The sequence below is a fragment of the Panthera onca genome, chromosome D1, assembly GCF_046562875.1.
Source record: "Panthera onca isolate mPanOnc1 chromosome D1, mPanOnc1 haplotype 2, whole genome shotgun sequence".
NCBI classification, from domain to species: domain Eukaryota; kingdom Metazoa; phylum Chordata; class Mammalia; order Carnivora; family Felidae; genus Panthera; species Panthera onca.
In genome coordinates, this window is record NC_138348.1 from 26,726,073 (window position 1) to 26,745,654 (window position 19,582).

At 46.6% G+C, this 19,582-nt stretch overlaps 1 protein-coding gene across 3 annotated transcripts in view; it reads right to left on the reverse strand.

Annotated features, from left to right (window-relative positions):
- EHF (ETS homologous factor) overlaps positions 1–19,582 on the reverse strand; it is a 36,948-nt gene that overhangs the window by 11,330 nt on the left and 6,036 nt on the right. For 2 of the 3 annotated variants that reach the window (XM_060606328.3, XM_060606327.3), the window contains exons 2-3: positions 4,774–4,873; positions 765–1,010 (exon numbers count right to left, since the gene is read on the reverse strand). In XM_060606328.3, the coding sequence (XP_060462311.2) occupies positions 765–1,010; positions 4,774–4,870 (343 nt within the window). In that variant the 5' untranslated portion in view covers positions 4,871–4,873. Of the gene's footprint in view, positions 1–764; positions 1,011–1,553; positions 1,629–4,773; positions 4,874–19,582 lie in introns of those variants that run through there. The other variant, XM_060606329.3, reaches the window with a different exon arrangement.

The following is a 19,582-nucleotide window of genomic DNA, read 5'->3' on the forward strand; positions in this document are numbered from 1 at the left end:
CTGGTATTATCAGCAGACCCTTATGTCAGTGTCAAAGACATTCTGCAAGGTGAGTTGTCTGCCCTAGCGTGTCTGACGAGCCAGTATGGAAGGTGTGTGAATAAGCTATCACTGATGCACAGTGTGCAAAAGGGTAGCCTGCCTGTGTTCTAGGCAAGGCTTCAAGAAAGACACATCTGGGGCGCTGGGGCGGCCCTAACTCCAGAAATCACTGCAGAAACATCCCACACGTGCACAGACCATTAGTTGTAACCCCACTTCTCCCCCTTTTTTTGAGTTTCAGATCTTTTAAGAATCTGTTGAAATACCACGAGCCATCTCGTCCCCAAAACGCAAACATAGACCTAATTCTGCATTTCTTCTTACCCCCCGTAGGTCCCATCTTAAGAGCCTAGGTCCAGAAGTTTCAAAAAAAGAAAAAGTATCCATGATGATCTTAACAAGCAAGTGATCGGGAATTAAGCTATTGAAACCCGTTTGCGAGGGAAAGAAGAAAAGGTTTTCTGATAGTGAGTCTGTGAATATCCAGTTTAAAAATTAACCATAAGGAGAAATGAAATTATCTTGGGTTTATATGGGATTAGACACACCTGGAACCCTAGACTTTGTGCCTATTCTCTCGCCTCCTTTCTCCGTCCCTCCCTCGGGACCCAGTAATTGGGAGGTGAGACCGTCCTCTGATGTCCCTGACAAGGAGCCCTGCCAGTTGCGGGGTCCCTGCTCTCTGCAGCCAGCTCCCAGAGGGGTAGACAAGAGATAGTCACCATTCCACTTGAGATGCTGCAGGTTGCTGTAGAGGAGCTGGCCCGCCGTGCCCGCCGCCCGGGTGAACTCCTGCAAACTCATGCTGCAGAGATGCTCGCCATTGACGTCAAACTCCTGGAAAGGGATGCAGCTGGCATCGAGCTGGTTGGTGTCCAGAAGGTGCTGGAGCCACTCCCACACCTGGTACTTGGTCCAGTACTGAGGATGGATTTCATGCCACTGGCCTCCGAAAAACCCGCTGGAAACTGCAAAACAGGAGGCGGTCCCGTGAGCGACCCGTGGTTCTTCCCGGACATCATCTCGGACACGAGATGCACCGCCGGCTGCCAGGCGTCAGCACCGCTACAGTCAGGGGACGGCAGTGGCGGGGCTGGGGCACGAGACGGGCTCTGGAGAGGAGGCTCTCAGAAACCCGGTCCCTTCCTCAGTTGTGGCGGGGGCTGATCGTCAGCCTCCCTGCCAGTTCATGTCCTCCCTAGTACAACACTTACCCCTGGGCACTTCGTGAGCACACAGACTTGACCTGAAGTACTCTGAGATCATGAGCTCATTCCCACCTCCAGCAAAGTGCCATGAAAGCTAAAGTGTCACCACAGTGTCAGCAACCTAATAGCCTCTTGTCCACACCCACACGGTTCCCTTCCTCTCTTTTCTCTTTCTCTCTCCCACTTTTTCCTCTCTGTTACGCACACACGTGCGCGCGCACACACACACACACACACACACAAATTCAGACCATTTTCAACCAAAAATGAAGCCTGAGAATAAGGTTCTTTTCTCTCTGATACCTTTGCTTCTCCCCAGAGTGGTCCAGACTAGCCATCAGCAAACTGTGCTGATATACCCCTGCCCCCCATGGATTATTGCAGCCTCTATGATGTCACTTTCCTACTCAGCTACCCTCAGTGGCTTCCCATTATTCACTGAAATTAAGTGCAAAACTGACAAGTCCAGCACTGGGGCTCTTCAGTAACTATTCTTCGAGTGATCTATCACTTCTGAAGGTGTTCCTTCAGCCTGGTTAGTATCCTGCCAATCACTCCCTGTTGAAGTCCTACCCAGCCTGCAGATTCTGGCCACCCCATAAAAGCCATCACAGATCCCCCCAGCTTACTGCAAGGGCTTGATGTCCCCTGAGTCTCCAGGAGATGTGCTTGGCATTTCTCCTGATGGCTGTTGTCATGTTCTTCTTGTCTTCACAAATCTCTAAGTTCTGTCTCATCCTTCTTTGCAAATTGTAAACTCAAGGTCATGGACTCTGTCTAACTCATCTTTGTATCTCCTACCGAAAGAGACTCAGAGACTAGGCCATCGTAGGTGGTCTCTCTCCATTTCTTTGGCGGAATTTGTTGCTGAAGAAGAAATCACGTAGGACTCTAGAAGAGTTTGAGGTGCATTCACAAGATGGTTAAATTAAATACCAGTGAAGAAGTAAAATTCATCAAAGGCAACAAATATCACTGACCTGGAAGTGGGCTAACCTACCGCATCTGTGACTCTCTTGTCTCACTCAAGAGAACCTCACAAAGTCACCCCAAAGTCCTGGTCCTTGGTGGGGGGGGGGGGTGGATGGAGAGTGTTTCTCTCTATTTCTTTGGTGGAATTTGTGCCTGGGGACATGGTAATAGGGCTGAGATCTTACAGTCCCCTTGAAAACAGAGGTCAAGGGGAGGAGCTCTCATCCAAGAAAAATGAGGGGCAGGGACAAGGGGAAAACACTGTTGTAGCCCACCAAGGTGAAGGGGGGGAGTCCGACTGAACATGGCACACAGATACTCCCACAAACTGAATGATGGACCAACATGGGAAAGCACAGTGCAAGAAAACCATCTCTAATTTGTTTCTTCAAAGGCATGCTAGGTGAGTACTTCTCGAACTTTAATATGATTGTCAATCACCAGGGAATGTTGTTCAAATGCAGATCCAAATTCCATAGATCTAGGGTGAGGCCTGAGTTTCTGCATTCCTAACAAGCTTCCACAAGATGATGATGACGATGATGATGATGGTGATGATGACGATGGTCTGTGGATACAGTTTGAGTGACAAGCAGCTAAAGAGCTCCAAGGGTTTGATTCCCTTAATGCTGTTTGCCTAGCCCTCAACCCCTCAGAAAGGCTGAAGGGAGAATGTTTCACCCCGTCTGAATTCATCCCCTGCTTCCAGACCTCAGAAGCGTTAAGAGCAAGAGATAGAGGTCATTTAGGTCCGAAGGTGACTGCCATGGGTCATATCTACACTCATAGTATGTGCTTCACTCTTTACCCGTCATGGCCAGACAAAAGCAGCCCTAAACCCTCCACTGGGGCCCTGAAGGGGAAGCCAATTGTGGTGGGGAACAAGGACAAGGATTGGAACAATCTGGTCCCAAAATTTAATTACACAGAAATATTCCCAAATATACAAACATGCAGAGCTTACACTGGCTCTTTCTACGTCCCTCCAATTTTTTGGCGTCTCACAAAAACAGCTGTTTCAGGATGAGGTATATTTTTGTCACTCCCTGAGTCCTTGATCTTTTTTTCCCCAAGATAATTACTCTGCTATGACAGTATAGCTCTGAGTTTAGAAATAAGAGAAATAACTCTCAATAACCCGACAACAGGCCTCTCCATTTCCTCTCCCAACTCCTAGAATAAAGGATAGTTCCTGATATTGTATCCTGTTAGAGCCTGGGAGAACCAGAGAGTTTTGTCTAAAGATGGGTTCTCCCCATCTGCCAGGGGACTCATCCGATTCCTCAAGTTTTAGGAGAATCCCTGAAAATCCCATAAGTTCAACTCTTGTCTATTATTCAACTGACCCCTGTCAATCATGACCAGGAACTGGGACTTCTTTGGGGCCCCTAAGTTCTATGCCTTGCTAAAAACACTGCCCCAGCTTTCTCCAAAGCACACGGGAGGAATGCTGTCCTAATCCGGGGTCCAGACTGGGGATGCCAAAGACTTTCCAGGCTGAAGAAACTTCCTACCCTATTTGGAATCCTCCTTTGAGGTCCTCACGAGGAATCTGAGGCCTGCACCAGACAATGTCACTGCCCGGAAAGCGCAGCAGTTCTGTGGACAGGTGGCCAAATGAGGGAAGGTCACCTGACCATGCTTCCCAACCCTGTTTGACTGGGGTTCCAAACTGAAAGGGGTGGAGCTGCACTTCGATCAACGGCTCATTGGAGAATGCAAGCCTTCCATTCTCCTCCTGTTCTGCTTCTCCGGCTGTGCTCGCTGCCGACAGCCCATTTCCACATCTCCGGAGGAGCAAGGGCAGCAGAATCTCTTGCAAGGAGACTAGCAGCCAGTTTGGGGCAGGAGAGGAGCCTGGAGCTCCTTAAACCCACTGCAGTCTGATGCACGGCAGTCTGCCTGAACCTAAGGCCTTCACGGTGGGGGGTGGGGCCTGATTCAGCTACGTCTTCATCCAGTTCACTTCTACAGTAAGCCCTGGGCTTGATCCCCAAACCCTCCGGAAGCCGCATCAGCAGGCCCTCCCTCTTCGAATCAATCGGCTCCAAGTGAAAGCCCCAAAGGGAGACACGTGGTCCAACAAATCTCTCCCCTTACGAAGGCTGGTCACGGAAGATGAACTAGAATAAGCTGCTGTAACCCTGTCTTCCTTAAGTTCCACGTTTCCACACAGCGCGCGCTCGCACACACACACACGCACACACACACACACACACACACACAAACCCTTTCCTCTGCTATCCTATCCTGATATCCCAGCCAAACAGTGTTAAAAGCTTCCCTTTGGGCATACCTTCTACCACCCTTTCTGCCAGACTGCCTTGAATATTGCGAGGAAACAATGGAATATCTGGAGCCAGCTTCTGTCTGGAGCCCCAAGAGCCTATGGGGACCTCCAGCACGCAGTTTGCTCCATTCCCCCTCGTCCCCACACCCCTGCTGAATAAAACCTGCGTTTTTCAAACATTAAGTTGAGAAACGAAGCATAATTAAAACAGAGGAAAAAGCCCCACGGGGCGTGACACTGACGCCCACTCAGTCCCCTTACCATTGCACGTGGGGTAGCTGTCTGTCCAGGTTGGCTGCTGGTGGAGGAGATTGTTGCTGGGGTTGAGATTCATTACACCACTTCCTTCCAGAATCATGATCTGTAAGGGGATCAAACAGTTCATTCGGTCAGTGCCTCTCGGACAAACGTCATTTGGGAGCACAGATCATAGAGTTAATTCAGGAATTAAAAAAAAAAAAAAAAAAAAGAATTTGTCCTGCCATCCACTGCCTCCAAAGCACGTTACCACAGCCCCTTCAGTAAAAGCAAAACTCACTGGCAATTAAAAATTTCCAGGTTCAACTTTCATATGCATGAGGCAAGTTTTTACAGCCACCCATTCATAAATGAATAATCTCTGATCAGGAATGAAGCAGGAGGAAAATGCAATACCTGCTCACAGGGCGAGTCTGGCCAGCAGCCATGATTTTTTTTTTTTTTTTTTTTTTTTTTTTTTTACAAAAGTGAAAATGCCAAAGAGATTTCGTGTAAAGTGAAATTGCAATCAATAAAAATCCAAGCCGGTGGCGGCATAGACCCGGCACCTGCACAGGCCCTCGGATCTGAAATCAGACGTTCACAAGTCCCAACACAACTGAGAGGCCCTGCACTCGAACACCTAACCAACTTTCCTCAGTGTAGATACCTGCCACAGCCCGTGTCCACATGTCAAAGAACTTCAGACGTAGGTACTTAGAGTTCCTCCAGTATTTGGCTCCATGATTATGTCAGGAATCCCAGTAAAAATTCTGACGAGCTTTCTCTCTCCTTTTAGAGCCCTGAAGAATACCACGGGCTTGGAAACTGACCCGAAGGTGGCTCTCTCAGTCTCCTTTTCTCAGCAAAGGACACAGGAGAAGAGCCTTTCTCTCCTGGGGAACTGTTTGGGTTTTTTAAACAACATAAATATTCTACACTTTAGAACAATGCGTCTCACCCCTTCGGCATTCATAATATTCCCTATTCTCAAGTCGGACGCTCTCCTCCTTTTAGACTCAAGCCCTAGAAGTAGGTTCAGTCACTCAAAAGAAGAGCGGCCTGTTCCAGAAGGCAATTGAGCATGACCCAGGGCCTGTAAAGATAACTTGCTCTTTCTAAAATGTTGGGGTGAGGAGAGAAGGTAGCCTCATAGCAGCGACTCATGGAAATTTTTCTGCCTGTTTTAGGGAAATCATATCCTTGGGTGTCACCAATGTCCCCCAGATTGAAATCGCTCCAGTAGAGAGCTTCCAGCCCCCAAGCCCCTTCCTCCAACTTAGCTCCTACTCCTCTGGTCCTAGGTAGGGCTTCAGAGGGGAGAAGAGGGGTCTGGAAGAGGCATAAAAATTTCATTCGCATATTGATTCACTCAACAAATATTTACAAGCCATACAATGGGCTGGGTACTATTCCAGGCACCAGGGACAGAGCTGTGACTAGGAGTCAAGCTAGGCCAAACAGGAACATTCGTGATGATTATTAACATCATCATGGCTGTTTGGTAAATAATTAGGCCTGAATCCAGCCTAAGTAGAAGGTAGCAAAAGAAATACAGAAGAGAATGGTGAGCACCACAGTAGACCAGGGGCCGGGAGGTGGGCAGAGCCGGGATCTGTGTGGTGGCACCATATATATGAGATTCAAAGCCAGAAGGAACAGGCTTGATTCCAAGCTCTACCCCTTACCGGCCGGTTAGTATTAACTCAGACAAGTCACTGACCTCTCGGAACCTGTTTCCTCACATGCAGAACGCAGATCACCAGACCTACTATGTGCGCTGGCTGGAGATTAAGTGAGTTTCTATACCTGGAGCGGTTGGCACAAATTAAGACACGGCTATATGGCAGGTGTTATGAGGAGGAGAGCCACTCCCCCTCTGGTAACCCAAACCAGAAACAGTCTTGGGTGTCAGTTTCCCTGTGTGCAAAAATTTTAGAAAGGTGACTAAATCGATTCTTACGTCCCCTTCCAGAAACCTCTTTGCTTCTCTCTCTCAGAGAAGGCAAGCCCTCTTCTTCTTTTCCCATTGAGCTTTCTAGAGCAGTTGCCCTCAGCTAAGAAATCCAATGGGCGACTTCAGGGCAAAAGAAACCTGCAGGCCCCCAAAGGGGCAGCTGGGGGAGGGAAGGGGCACGGCCAGGTCTCCTGTTTGCTCAAGGCTGGGCTTGTTCCCCGCCAGCATTTGCTCAACCACAAGCAGTAGAAAGGTTACTGTTTAACCCTGAAAGAGCCGAAGCTCAGGGCCCAGCCCATCTGCATGGAGGGATGGGCCCTGCAGGGCTGGGGTGGGGGAAGTCTTCCCTGAAATTCTTTCACAAGGGTTTGCCTGCAGGGCTGTTTCAAAGTGGCTGTTCCGTGGGACCCAGATGTGCCCTGAGCCAATCACCAGCTAGCTACTTCTCAGCCAGCTCAGGGTTTCTGTTCACCACTTACTTCCCCCAAATCTAGAAGGCAGATTGATGTGAGGGCTAAGCAACCAGGCTTTAGATCTGGGGAGAGTTGGGCTCAGATCCCGGGTCCCCTGCTGTGTGGGACTTTGAGCAAGTTCCACATCTGTTTAGCCAGAAACTTTCTGATCTTCACTTTCCCCACCTATAAATTGAGAACAGTTGCAAACTCACAGGGCTGAGAGAATCAAATGAGGTTGTGCATGTGGAAAGCTTAGCAATTAGTAAAAAGGAATCCCATAAATACCACAGTTCTCCACTTGTGACCAAGTGCCCACGGCCCCTTTCCTTGGGACAGGCATCTTTTCTGTCTGCAATCCCCTGACTGCATCCAGAACTATTCAACCCACAGGGAAGCCTTTAGGATAAGGAGGCCACAGCTGCCCCATTACCACCTGCCCCCCTCCCGCCCCAAGAGGCTCCTCTACCCATGAGCACTGCTGTTCCTTGCTGGTACCCCCTTTGCTAGGGAAAGCAGCCAGAACAGAAAGGGGCCCCTTTTTTTTTTTTTTACGGGGCACAGTAAATGGTTACTACTCATAAAAGAGTTTATGTGTCTTAACCCTTACTGAGTCAGAGTTCACTTGAGCTCACCCAGGCTTATGAGGGAAGAAGGTCAGCGTCTCCAACCCACCATGGCATGCTGCCTGGGCAGTGCCCAGGAGGTGGGCACAGAGGGCCCGGGGCTAGCATAGCTGAAGGACTTTCCCCAAGTTCTATTCCCTCTGAGGCCCAGTTCCTCGGGTGGAAAATGAGGACATTTGCCCCCCACCGACAGCCTCCCAAGAGTCTTGAGAAGATCAAATGAGATAATAGATAATAAACGTGTCTTGAGAATTGTAAAAAAGCATTATTATAACCAACTCACCCACACTCCCATATACTAATATAGACTTTCTATGGTACATGGTGATTACTTTATGGGGTATAAAAAGAAATCCTTTTAATTACAAAGTAGGGGGATTATTTAATGCTCCTCTTTAAGCTTCCCAGTTTACCTTCAGCATAGCTTTTATTATTTCTTTAAGAAAATGTATCATGTAGATACAGGTAGAGACTCTGGAACCTTGGAGGTGTGGGTTAGAATCCAGACTCCCCATCCAAGGCCATGTGATCTTGAGTATGCTAACCTTTCCAAACTCAATTTCTTCTCTGGCCTCAAAGGCGGCATGGAGGGGAATGCTGATGTCCTGTGTTGAAGGATGTATAACCCAATGGATTTAAAGCTGTCCGGTCTAGCACAGTACACGTGGCCTCAATGAAAAATCAGTTTCTTTCCCCTTCTTTAAGTATCAGTTCTGAAGATGTTTCTCAAACATAGTTAACTTCTTCCAAGGTTGGAAAAAGTAAATTCAGAGCCTAAATAAGAATGACTCCACCTTTCAAGTCAAAAGCACGTGGAGAACAGAACCCACCTCTCTTCATCTCCAGCTCAAGGTGGGGGATTCCAGCAACTATCCTCAGCCAAGTGCTCTGGGTGAAAAGCAGATTTTCTCAAGTCTGCCTGACTGACATCCTGGGCTAGGAGTGTTCTATGGCTGCCCTGGGCATTGTAGGGTGTTGGCTGCATCCCTGGACTGTAGCCACTAGATGCCAGATGCAACCCCTTCCAGCCTCCCCCCACCCCACCCGCCCCCACTCTCAAAATATCCCCTGGGGCCAAATAACCCCCAGTTGAGAACACTACTTAAAAGCGAGCCCGTGGAGGCCAGCCGCAGCTCAGGCTTTGATCATGCTGGTGTGGCGACCTTGGGCTGTCCCCTAGCTTTTATGAACTGCTGTGCCCTCTCCTGGGAAAAAGGCCTGGCATTTGTACCTGCAGCACAGGTTTGCTAGAGGATTAAAAAAGATAAGGGGCTTTAAAGCCCCCAGGGCAGTGCTTGGTACAAATAAAGAGTAATTACCTCATACACACACACACACACACACACACACACGCACGCACGCCTGCACGCGCAAGCACACAACCTGTGAATTCTATTTCAAACCCAAAGTGGAATGAAATGCGGATTACCCAGAGGGTTTTTCCATCTGCATTCTCTTATCCCTCCCTTCGTGAGCAACAATGACTGGAGAGAATGGTATTTGACTCTGTGCCCCAGTGATTGCCCAGACTTCCACATCTACCCAAGAAATCACCCTCTGTACAGCAGCTCCTTTCTTTCTTCTTTTCTCTTTTTCTTCCTTTCCCTTCTCCTTCCTTCCTTCTTTCCCTCTCCCTCCCTCTCTTTCTTTCTCTCTTTCTAAAATGTTTTTATTTTTAAGTAATCTCTACACCCAACACAGGTCTCAAACTCACAACCCCGAGATCAAGAGTTGCATGCTCCACCCACTGAGCCAGCCCGGCGCCCCCTGCGCAGCATTTTCTAAGACTGACACTTCTGGAGACAGAAGTCTGCTCTATATTTGAAGAGGAAGAGCCAGGCACGTTACCCAGTAGACCATTGTACAGATGAGTACTTCATGCCAGGCTTCCAGCCTGGACCTATTCAACCTTAGGCATCAACTGCCCTGTAAATGATGAGCCACTCGCATTTGGTCAATCCAAAACCCATTTCTGCAGAGAGATAACACTGCACTGTGCCGGGGTGGCCACAGCCCACATTGATGGGGGAGAGACAGGCCACTTTCTCCTTCCCACTTTGTCAATGGGAAGATGCAGGTGAAACGCAAACCCCCACTGTGCCCCAGTTGCTAAGGACTAGGACCACTTCTGTGCCAGTCAGATGTTCAGACAAGCCACTATCTTCCCCCAGTCCTCCTCCAGGTTTTCATCAAAGGCTAAGTTCCTATCTGGTACCAGCTTGACTGATGTGTGGGTTAAATGAGAATGTTTGCAAAGTTCTCACATATTATCTCGCACATGGCAAGTGCCCCCCAAAATGTCAGCTATTGTTATAAGTTCTGCCCATGAGTCTCTCGTTAAACTGTGTTGATTGCCTTCGAGGACATTCTTGGGGTCAGGGTAGATCCTTCAGAGGCAGGATAGTGTAATGGTTGGGAGCTCTCATCTCTGGAGTCAGACAAACGTGGTTCGAATCCTGGCTTTGCCAATTTACTAATGGGGCAAATTTGGACAAGTTATTCAGCTTCTTTGGGCCCTAATTTTCTCATTTATAAAATGAGATGATATGAAAAGGGTTGTTGAAAGACAAAATGAGATGATGCCTGTAAAATCCTTGGAAAAGTGTTTGACACATAGTAAGTACTCGATAGATGTCAGGTGGTGTTTATAATTATTATTATTATTCTTTATCATGTGATTACTGTTATTTTACTGCATCTCCAAGGAGGAAATTGAGAGCCAAGTTCATTTCAAGCAAGGCTTGTAACTTCTACCATCCATACAATGCTTTGCAATCCCAGGTTGCCAGCATAGTCAAGTCTAGGCTGGATCTCCGGCCTCCCCACCTCCCATTTTGGACTGCTCTATGGATGTGCCATCAGGCTGAGCTATGACAAGCATCTCTCAGCCCCTGCTCACAGAAGCTGTGCTCTGACCCTCCAGGCATGGTCCCTGCTCAGGGACTAAAAGCCATCCCTCCTGTTCCCCCTTCCTCCTACCAGACACACCATGCTGCCAGGAGCAGTGGGACAGTACAACCCCACCAGCTCTTCGTTACTGCCTTGGCATCGTACTTTCACACACCAGTTGGTTTGCAGGTGCAGAGGAGAAGGGCAAGAGCTCCTGGAAGACTGTGGCCAGAGGGCTTTTCTATCCTACGGGGTCCCTTGGCCCAAGGAATGCTCAATTACTGCAAATCTAGGATTTGAGTCTCATAAGGACAGAAAAGCAAGGGGAAGGAGGCACCGCTGGGACTCTGGCAGGGAGCTGGAGCCATATACCTTAGAACCTAGAAGGTTCTGCCCAGTCTTGGGGCTCCTAAGAAGACCAAGTACTGCTCAACTGATTTCTCTTCCTTTTGTTTTCTTACATGTTTATTATTTATTTTGAGAGAGAGAGAGAGAGAGAGAGAGAGAGAGAGAGAATCCTAACCAGGCTCCATGCTGTGAGTGCAGAGCCTGACGTGGGGCTCAATCTCACGAAACGTGAGATCATGACCTGAGCTGAAATCAAGAGTGGGGTGTTCAACTGACTGAGCTGCTCAGGTGCCACTCTCTCTTCTTAAATATACAGAGAGAACCTGCTAGCAGAGACAAACATGACCTAGTTTGGGCATGCTCATCTGGAGGGATGTAGGTCTTTCGATCCATGGTGTGGCTACTGAGATCTCGGACCGAACACTGTAAAATAAATAAATAAATAAATAAATAAATAAATAACAACAACAACTATACTATAGCCCTTAGGGCTTAGTGAACATTTAAAATGTGCCAACTCTATGATGATAGTCTTAAATGCGTTATCTCAGTCAGTACTCACAATAAATCTATAAGGTATTATGTCACCTAACAGATGGCCTATCTGAGGCTCAGAGATGTCAGGTAACTTGTTCATGGTCACACAGTTTAGCAAGAATTGGATCCAAAAGAGAATGGAAACTCGGACCGTCCAGCAATAAATCTCTGGGAACTTAGCCACTTTCTGCTGAGAAGCGCGTGTTTGGCCAGAAGACAGAGTTGCTTTCAACCCCTCCTCACCCCTACCCCCTTTCCATACAGAGTCACAGCATTCTCCCTGTGCCATCTGGGGCCTCACACCTTTATTGAGCTTCTCCAAGGTTATAAAATTCTCTGGTCCATCCAATCATGCCAGGACCCCCAGTGAGTCTCTGTCTTCTCTCTTGCCAGTATATCAGAGAGAGCCTTCAGAATGAAAGAATAGAAAGCTGCTTTCATTTTGCCACTTCTACAAGATGCTCAGGTAGGAATGTGTTAGTAGCCTGAAAACTGGGCCATGATAGCCCTATAGCCATTAAAACAGATCTATGTATATATATGTATCTATACGCACACGTACATGTATATATGTGGATATGTATGCCATGTATATGAACATGTATACACATATAATATAAATACTCTTTCTATGACTCAGTAAAGTAATTTGTATTTTATATTTTGGAAATAAACTAGCCCATAATTAGTTTCTTCCTCTGAATGAGACCTCAGGACAAAAAACATGGTTTGCTCCTGCCGTGAGGGTGAAAACACACTGGGAACAATCAGAGTCACAGAGTAGATCTGAAGCAGGGCTCGGCCTGCATTCCCTGTCCCCAGCCCCAGAGAACTGAAGAGTCAAAGTCATGGTCTGCCCTCTTCCCAACTCCTTTATTCATTCAACCACATCATCCCCGAACTGCCACAGAATTGGCTGCCTCGTGGGTATTTTTACTCCTCAAGCCGGAGGAGCAATTAGGCATTTTAAATAATTACTTTTGTGATGACGGCGATATTCAGACCATTCTCGGTCCTTAATCAAAGTTACCAGCAGGTGAATTCACAGCATTTGCCCTGAGGATATTCCACCAGCTTCCTGACTTCCTGTTTCCATATGACTGTCATTTCAAAAGAACTACTCCCAAAGAGGAGAAAAGAAAATTCATGTACGTGTGAAATTTAACTGAATGTAAGACAGGCAATAATTCATGTTTTCCAAATGAATCAAAATGTGAATCAAGCTTGGGGAATGTATTTGATCCTCTTGGGATTACATCACAGGTAATTTCATACCCTCATAATGTGTTTTGAAATAGACATTTCACGTTCCCAGGGGCAATATCTGAAGCATTATTCCTGTGCTTTCAAGCGTTTTCATGAGTGATGATGCAGTGTTGGGAAGCCAAGTGTTGATCCATTATAGATACACTTTACTGACTGTGTAAGCCATTTGGAAATATACATATCATGCTGATCTTTATCATTCTTGGTGCCAGACTCATAGAAGACGCAGATACTGACAGAGGACAGGCACCAAAGTTGATTAAAAAATTGCTTTATATGACCTCCAGGGGCTTTATCCCTTTCAGATATGACAAACTAAGAATAGGGCAAGTTTTGAATCTTCAAAGGTCATAGAGCCTTTGGAAACTAGGGCTCTCTTCTCCCAAAAATGCACATTCACACCTTGCTTTGCATATATTTTTGTGGGTCCCAGGCCCTCTAAAGACCACTGACTCCTACAGATCCCTGTATACTATGGATCTTTAAGAAATCTCTCTTACACTCATGGTAGATTGAAATTTAAAGAAACCTTTGTAGTGGAGTCAGGGCCAGGAGACATAAGTTTATTCTGACACATGAGAGAAAGCCTGAGAGACTCTATTCTTCCCCTCTTACTTGGCACGGACGTTACCCTGTTTCCCTACGGTGATAACAGGAAGAGCCCCACCAACCCCCTCCATCGGCAGTTGAAGTAGGAACAAGGCTTCATTCATTCTAGACCTCTGTTTGGCAATGCAGTAAAGAATTCACCATTTTCCCCACACCCTGAACATCAGTATCTGTCTCCCTGCTAATCCCCTTTCTCCAGTCTAAAACCAAATAATCATAAAATAGAGAGGAAACTGTATAGCAGAAGAAAAACAGGCCTCACTTCCTATTACAACCACAGGTGTCTACAGGTCTTTGGAAAGACCCCGGTGTGGAGACTAGAGCATCCACAGCTACTCCTAGGATGCTTATTTTCCAACCAGGCTGAAGAGGTCACACAGGTGTCCCTCAAAGTTTGGTCTATAGACCACCCATACCATCATCACCTAAGGAGGGCTTAAACTTAAAGTTTTCTTGGGTCCCACCCCAAACCTCTGAATCAGGATCTTCCTTTTTATTTATTTATTTTTTTTTTAAATTTTTTTTTTCAACGTTTTTTTATTTATTTTTGGGACAGAGAGAGACAGAGCATGAACGGGGGAGGGGCAGAGAGAGAGGGAGACACAGAATCGGAAACAGGCTCCAGGCTCCGAGCTGTCAGCACAGAGCCTGACGCGGGGCTCGAACTCACGGACCGCGAGATCGTGACCTGGCTGAAGTCGGATGCTTAACCGACTGCGCCACCCAGGCGCCCCAGGATCTTCCTTTTTAAGAAGCTCCCTTCACCAATCTTTAAGCAATATTACAGTTTAGAACTTCTGGTCCTAGACTCACCTACTTGTCTCCCCTCAAATTTTCACAACAAGATAGCTAACTCCGGGAGATATTATCCTTGAAGGGAACACCTCGGAGTGGAAATCCTCTCAAAGTCAGAGATAACACCTGCAGTCCAGAGAACTCAAGCTCCAAGCCATCTGTGGAGAGCCTATCACATTATTTGCTAACTGGAAATAAAGCAGGCCCTAGTGCTCAGTCCTACTGAATTGTTAAATTCAACAGTGCTCAGCTATTCACAGCTATGAGTCTTTGAAGACCTGAACCAACAAACCTTGCCTCAGAACATAGCCTTTGCAGAGGATTTAGATGACGATCGCTTCCATCACAAAATCTCATGGCTAGCTTACCCAACCCACTCCCCATCTTAGGCTTTCAAAAGATTACTCAACCACCCTAGATTTGAGGCTTCATACCCAAGAAAATTGCTGTCTTAGCCTTCAGTGGCAAGAAATGGTCATCAAGAAATGCTTGTCTTGCTAATATACATATTTACTCATCCCCTTCAGTTAATATACATTTATGGAATGTCTACTAGATGCTGGGCACTCTGCTAGGTGCTGGGGACACAAAAATGAACAGAACATAGACGCTGCCCTCCCCTGATGGACAATTCAGCAAAGACACCACTTCCGAAACAATGGTAGCTCTTTCCAAAGTCGTCTGAGCTCATTCCCCACCTCCTGATGGGGAGAGAGTGAAGCCAGAGCAGAGGGAGCCAGGCAGCCTGCTGGCATTTGGAAACAACCAACCTTGGAAAGAACTGTGACTACATTTAAAAGCAGGACGGATTCTCTCTGGCAACCCCATGCCCTTGCCTTCACAGGAAACCCATACTAAGATATCGAACTGGCAGACAGGATAATGCCCTGTCTGTCACAAAGCAGCCTCGGCCAAAACCAATCTCCACTCAGGAGAGAATAAGGTAGTCAGTTGTCTGGCTGGCTGATTGTCCGTCCCCAAGACAATGGCACGTTTCTGTGTGGGAGGGTTAGGAGCAAGCTGTTAACATAAAACCCACCGTAAACAGAGCTGTTAATTCAGTTGCTGGCAGGGTCTTCTGTTATCTTCTGAATACCTCCCAGAGGGTATAAGCCCTACCTTTTCATTTGAGTTGGCAGCAGAGTTATTTTTTTGCACCTGTTGCTCTGCTCCAATAACAACGCAGTTAAGCATTGATTTGTTGGAAAATAAACAGAAAAAGGCAAAGAAAGGCATCTGCCCGAACAGCCTGAGCTGGTTTGACTGAGCATTCATGCCAATTTGTTTTTCCTATAAAAACCAAAGAAAAACCTGTGCTTTCAGTTTGGATGCTCCCTTCCCACTCCCTCAGAAGAAAAGGAGGTATCGAATAGACTGGCCAGAGCTGGCAGGGCCACGAAGCCAGAAGACTGGCTTCCAGTCTTTTTTTTTTTCATCGGCTGGCTCTGCGAAGGCACTGAGGGGTGTCCAAGATCTGCAGAATGACACGGCCTGCTTCCAGTAAGCCCAGGTTAAGATCATGAATCAGATTAAGAGGGGCAGAGAAGGGGCTGCCAGGATACGATCAAAACCCAAACCCCGCTCTTCCCAATGGTTGACTTCCGAAAGTCAACACGGCTCAGGGAGGAGGTGTGTTCTCCAGGTTACCTCCTAAAGCCGAGACTCAGCGTGTCGAGTCTCAGTCCAGCCTCTCCCACAGATTTCCTCGGTCCGGCCCTGGGCAATAAGCAGAATGTGAAAACCTCTGGTCCCTGGACCATAGTTTTTCCATCAGGGAAACGAGGCTATCCATACCTACCTCAAAGGTGGGCTGTGTAGACTCACTCATGTCCCGCCAAGTGACTTGAGGTCCCACGTCCAATGTGGAAAGGACCCGAGACGTTGAGGATGTGATTTCCGCATTAATTCAAGCATGATTGCACTCCCATTTCTCATCACTCTGTCAATATCACATGATGAGCTCAAGCCCAAAAGGGCCACAAAGAGCTAAACAAATCACTCAAACGTAGATCACAACAACACTAATTAAGCAATGGCATCACTACCCAGCCTTCAACGTACACAATCAGGGAAAGCCTCTCAGTGTCTCTTTCGAAGCCTTGAGAAGCAAGCACAGGATGTGGGCAATGTGTGATGTTCCCCTCGATTACCACCTACCCCCGGCTTTCTCTCAGCCATTCGGTCTTCATCATCACCAGACCACCGGCTCAATGGGGGAGTCACGGCAGCAGGTGGGGCCTCAGAAATGCCGCTTCTCAGGGAGCGTTAAGAACTGGGTGTTCTGACAGGGGAGGGACATGGCTGGCTGAGCATTCCCCAGCATTCTTGTCATGAGCAGGGCGGGAGTGGAGTGCCTCCGAACCAAACTGGGCAGCCAGAAAAATAAAAGATTTAACAACACCCTCAGTTGACTGAAGAAAAAAAAAAAAAAAAGAAAAAGAAAAAGAAAAAAAAGAAGAAGACCGACTGTGCAGGAATGCGGGAAGGGTGGAGAGAGGTAAGAGGTGGGGATTGGAGCCAGGGAGGGGTTGGGATGTACTGGAACAATGGATTTGACCGTGTCGAGATTCGAGTTTCTTTCCAGGAAAAAACCAAGATGCTGCAGCCAAAGGAAGATCGATAGCCACTAAATGGAATCTCTCAGACTAATGACAAAACAACAACCAAAACTATGATAGCAACGATAGTTTCTATTTATCGAGCAGTCCTGACGTGCTAGGAGTTGAGCTAGACTTTAAATGATCTCGTTCAATCCTTGCCATAACCCCGGACGTTGGTACTAATAATTATCCCCATTTTACAGCTGAGGAGGCACAAGAGGGTAGGCAACTTGCCCGGGGACACAGAGCTAGTAAATGGGGGACTGGATATATTTCAATAAATGTACGGGGCCGGGAGCGGGGTTCTGGGAACGACAGGAAATGCAACAGAATTCTCTGTAACTTTGAAAACGGATCCTTTGTATTTCTGAAGCGGAAGAGGGTGTCTTTTAGGACCTCACGCTTTTATTTTGGAAATTGAGATTCTTTAAGGACAGCTCCCATAATTTTTCCCCTAAATGTGGATAGGAGGCACACCAGTCAGCCTGGTGGCATACTACGAAATGTGCCTTTGGTGTCCATCAGCCCAGATACTACAGACACAGTAGCACATGGCCCCTCAAACCCATCTGTCAAACTTTAGTCTGGCTTCTCGTCGAAAGCCCCCCATTGACCCAGGGGTTGGGCTTGGCTGCTCGAAGCCACCTCAGACTTATTAGCCATGATAAAAGAGCAGTCATAACAACAAGGAAAAAAACACTGTTGAAAAATTAAGGGGAAATTATGGCTCCTTTGGAAGAGCACCTTTTGCCTGAGCCGTCACACATAGGTCCTGATGACAGACCTGCTGTGTTGTAGACATCACACCAATGAAAGAAAGGACGTGGATGTGTCATTTAGAGCCTGAATCCAATCACTCTGACAAATGAATCTAGGAAAGGTCCCCCATCTTCCACCAGGTCCATGATCCTGGGACAGTTTGTAAAAATAGAGCTGTAAAATGCAGACAGAACCTCATAAAGCTTATTCCATGATCATCTTTGAACTTGAGAAGCAAATGCTATTTGAATTTCCTCACAGACTAGGGGATCTCCTCTTTAGAAGTAGGGCTTTCTTTTCCCACAGATAACCATTAAATGACAGTGGGCAAGAAAGCCAAGTTCATTCATAGCACCTTCCTACAAGAATGACAGGCTCTCGGCACACCGGGGCTCATTTTCCCTTGCAGAGCACACTTTGGAAAATAAAAAAATGAAGACAACTCATCAGCAAACCTAGGCAGCTCCCTACCAGAAAGGTAGGGAACCAGGTGCCTTCCAGCCTGTTACTCAGACATTCCTCCAGTTGCTTCAGAGGAAAGAAATCTTTGATGTTCAAAAAGAAAAAAAAAAAAAAAGAAAAAAATCATAAAACTCACCAACTCAGAAACTACAGCCTCCCTCTGTGACAGGCCTCAGCTTTCCACCAAAGGTCAGCTAGATGAGTAAGGAGGAACAGGGGGATCTCCACAGTAGAGTCCCAGCTTCCGGGTATCAGGAGTTGTCACACATGACAACATCGTCACATCCAGAGACGGACCAAGCTACATAATTCGCAGGGCTTGGCGCAAAAGGAAAACGCAGAGCCCCTTGTTCAAACTGTGTGAATTTCAGAGCATGAAACCAAGCACAGAACCTTTCTAAATGTGGAGCCCTGCGTTACTGCACAGGTTGTATACTGAGGACATTGGCCCTGTCCGGGGGTCAGTCCCATCCCCTGTCTTCACCTGCATCAATACTCAATCAACATGGGGAGAAGAGGGAAATCTTTTGTCATTGCCCCAGGAATGATCTCCTGGAGCATTTGGTAGTATTAAGTAAAATATGACATTGAACATGCCTTAATAACACCTAGCTTATGGCAGGCACCCAACAAATGTTAGCTGTTATTACTATTACTATTATTATTATTATTAATTATGATTAATCATTATTTTCATTATGCCGAGGTCCCTCCACAACTCCAAAGCTACCCATAGGCAAAAGCAAAGAGTGGGAAGAACATATACCCCTGTTTTTACAGAGACCATCTATTAGCTGAAGTCATTCAGAAATCATTTCACAGGCCCTGTGCAAGAGAATGATCTAAATTAAGGGTTCCTAGCCTTTTACTTATATACATAGACCCATTTTTCAGTCTGGTATTGACCTACGGACCCCTCCTCAAAATAATGCTTTTAAATGACAAACTAAAATAGCAAGATTAGAAAGGAAGCTTATATTGAAATACAACGATCGACTTTTTAAAGACTTTTACAATTAATGTGATATAATAATAATATATATGCTTCTTAACACATTAAATAAGAATATCTAGTACAGGTCAAACAACCTCCATGGCATCAAAATCATGATGAACATCAATATTTTGAGGCATCTGCAACAGGTGTAATGTATATAAAAATGTCTGTAATTTCTCTTGGTGATAGTCAACTACAGCTAACACTACTGTAGAATTTTGCCTACATTTACATTGAAAGAAAAGGTCAGATTTTAGTTAGATGATTAAAAACAAAAATATCATTTTTTTTTCCACATGCAGGTTGACAAACTACCTGTATTTTCTCCATGTACACCAGGAGCCTCTTGGATCCCAGGTTAGAGTCTTGCTGTTTTATTAACAGCAAACACTTCTTGTTCAACTCAAATAGCCTCTAGATACCGTTTCCACATGACTACAAGTGTCATCTGAACAATTTACCAAGAGGCAGACCCCTGTTGGGTCTGGCAATGGTATCTTGGCAATTGTTTTCAAAGCCTCCAGAACACCCAGGGT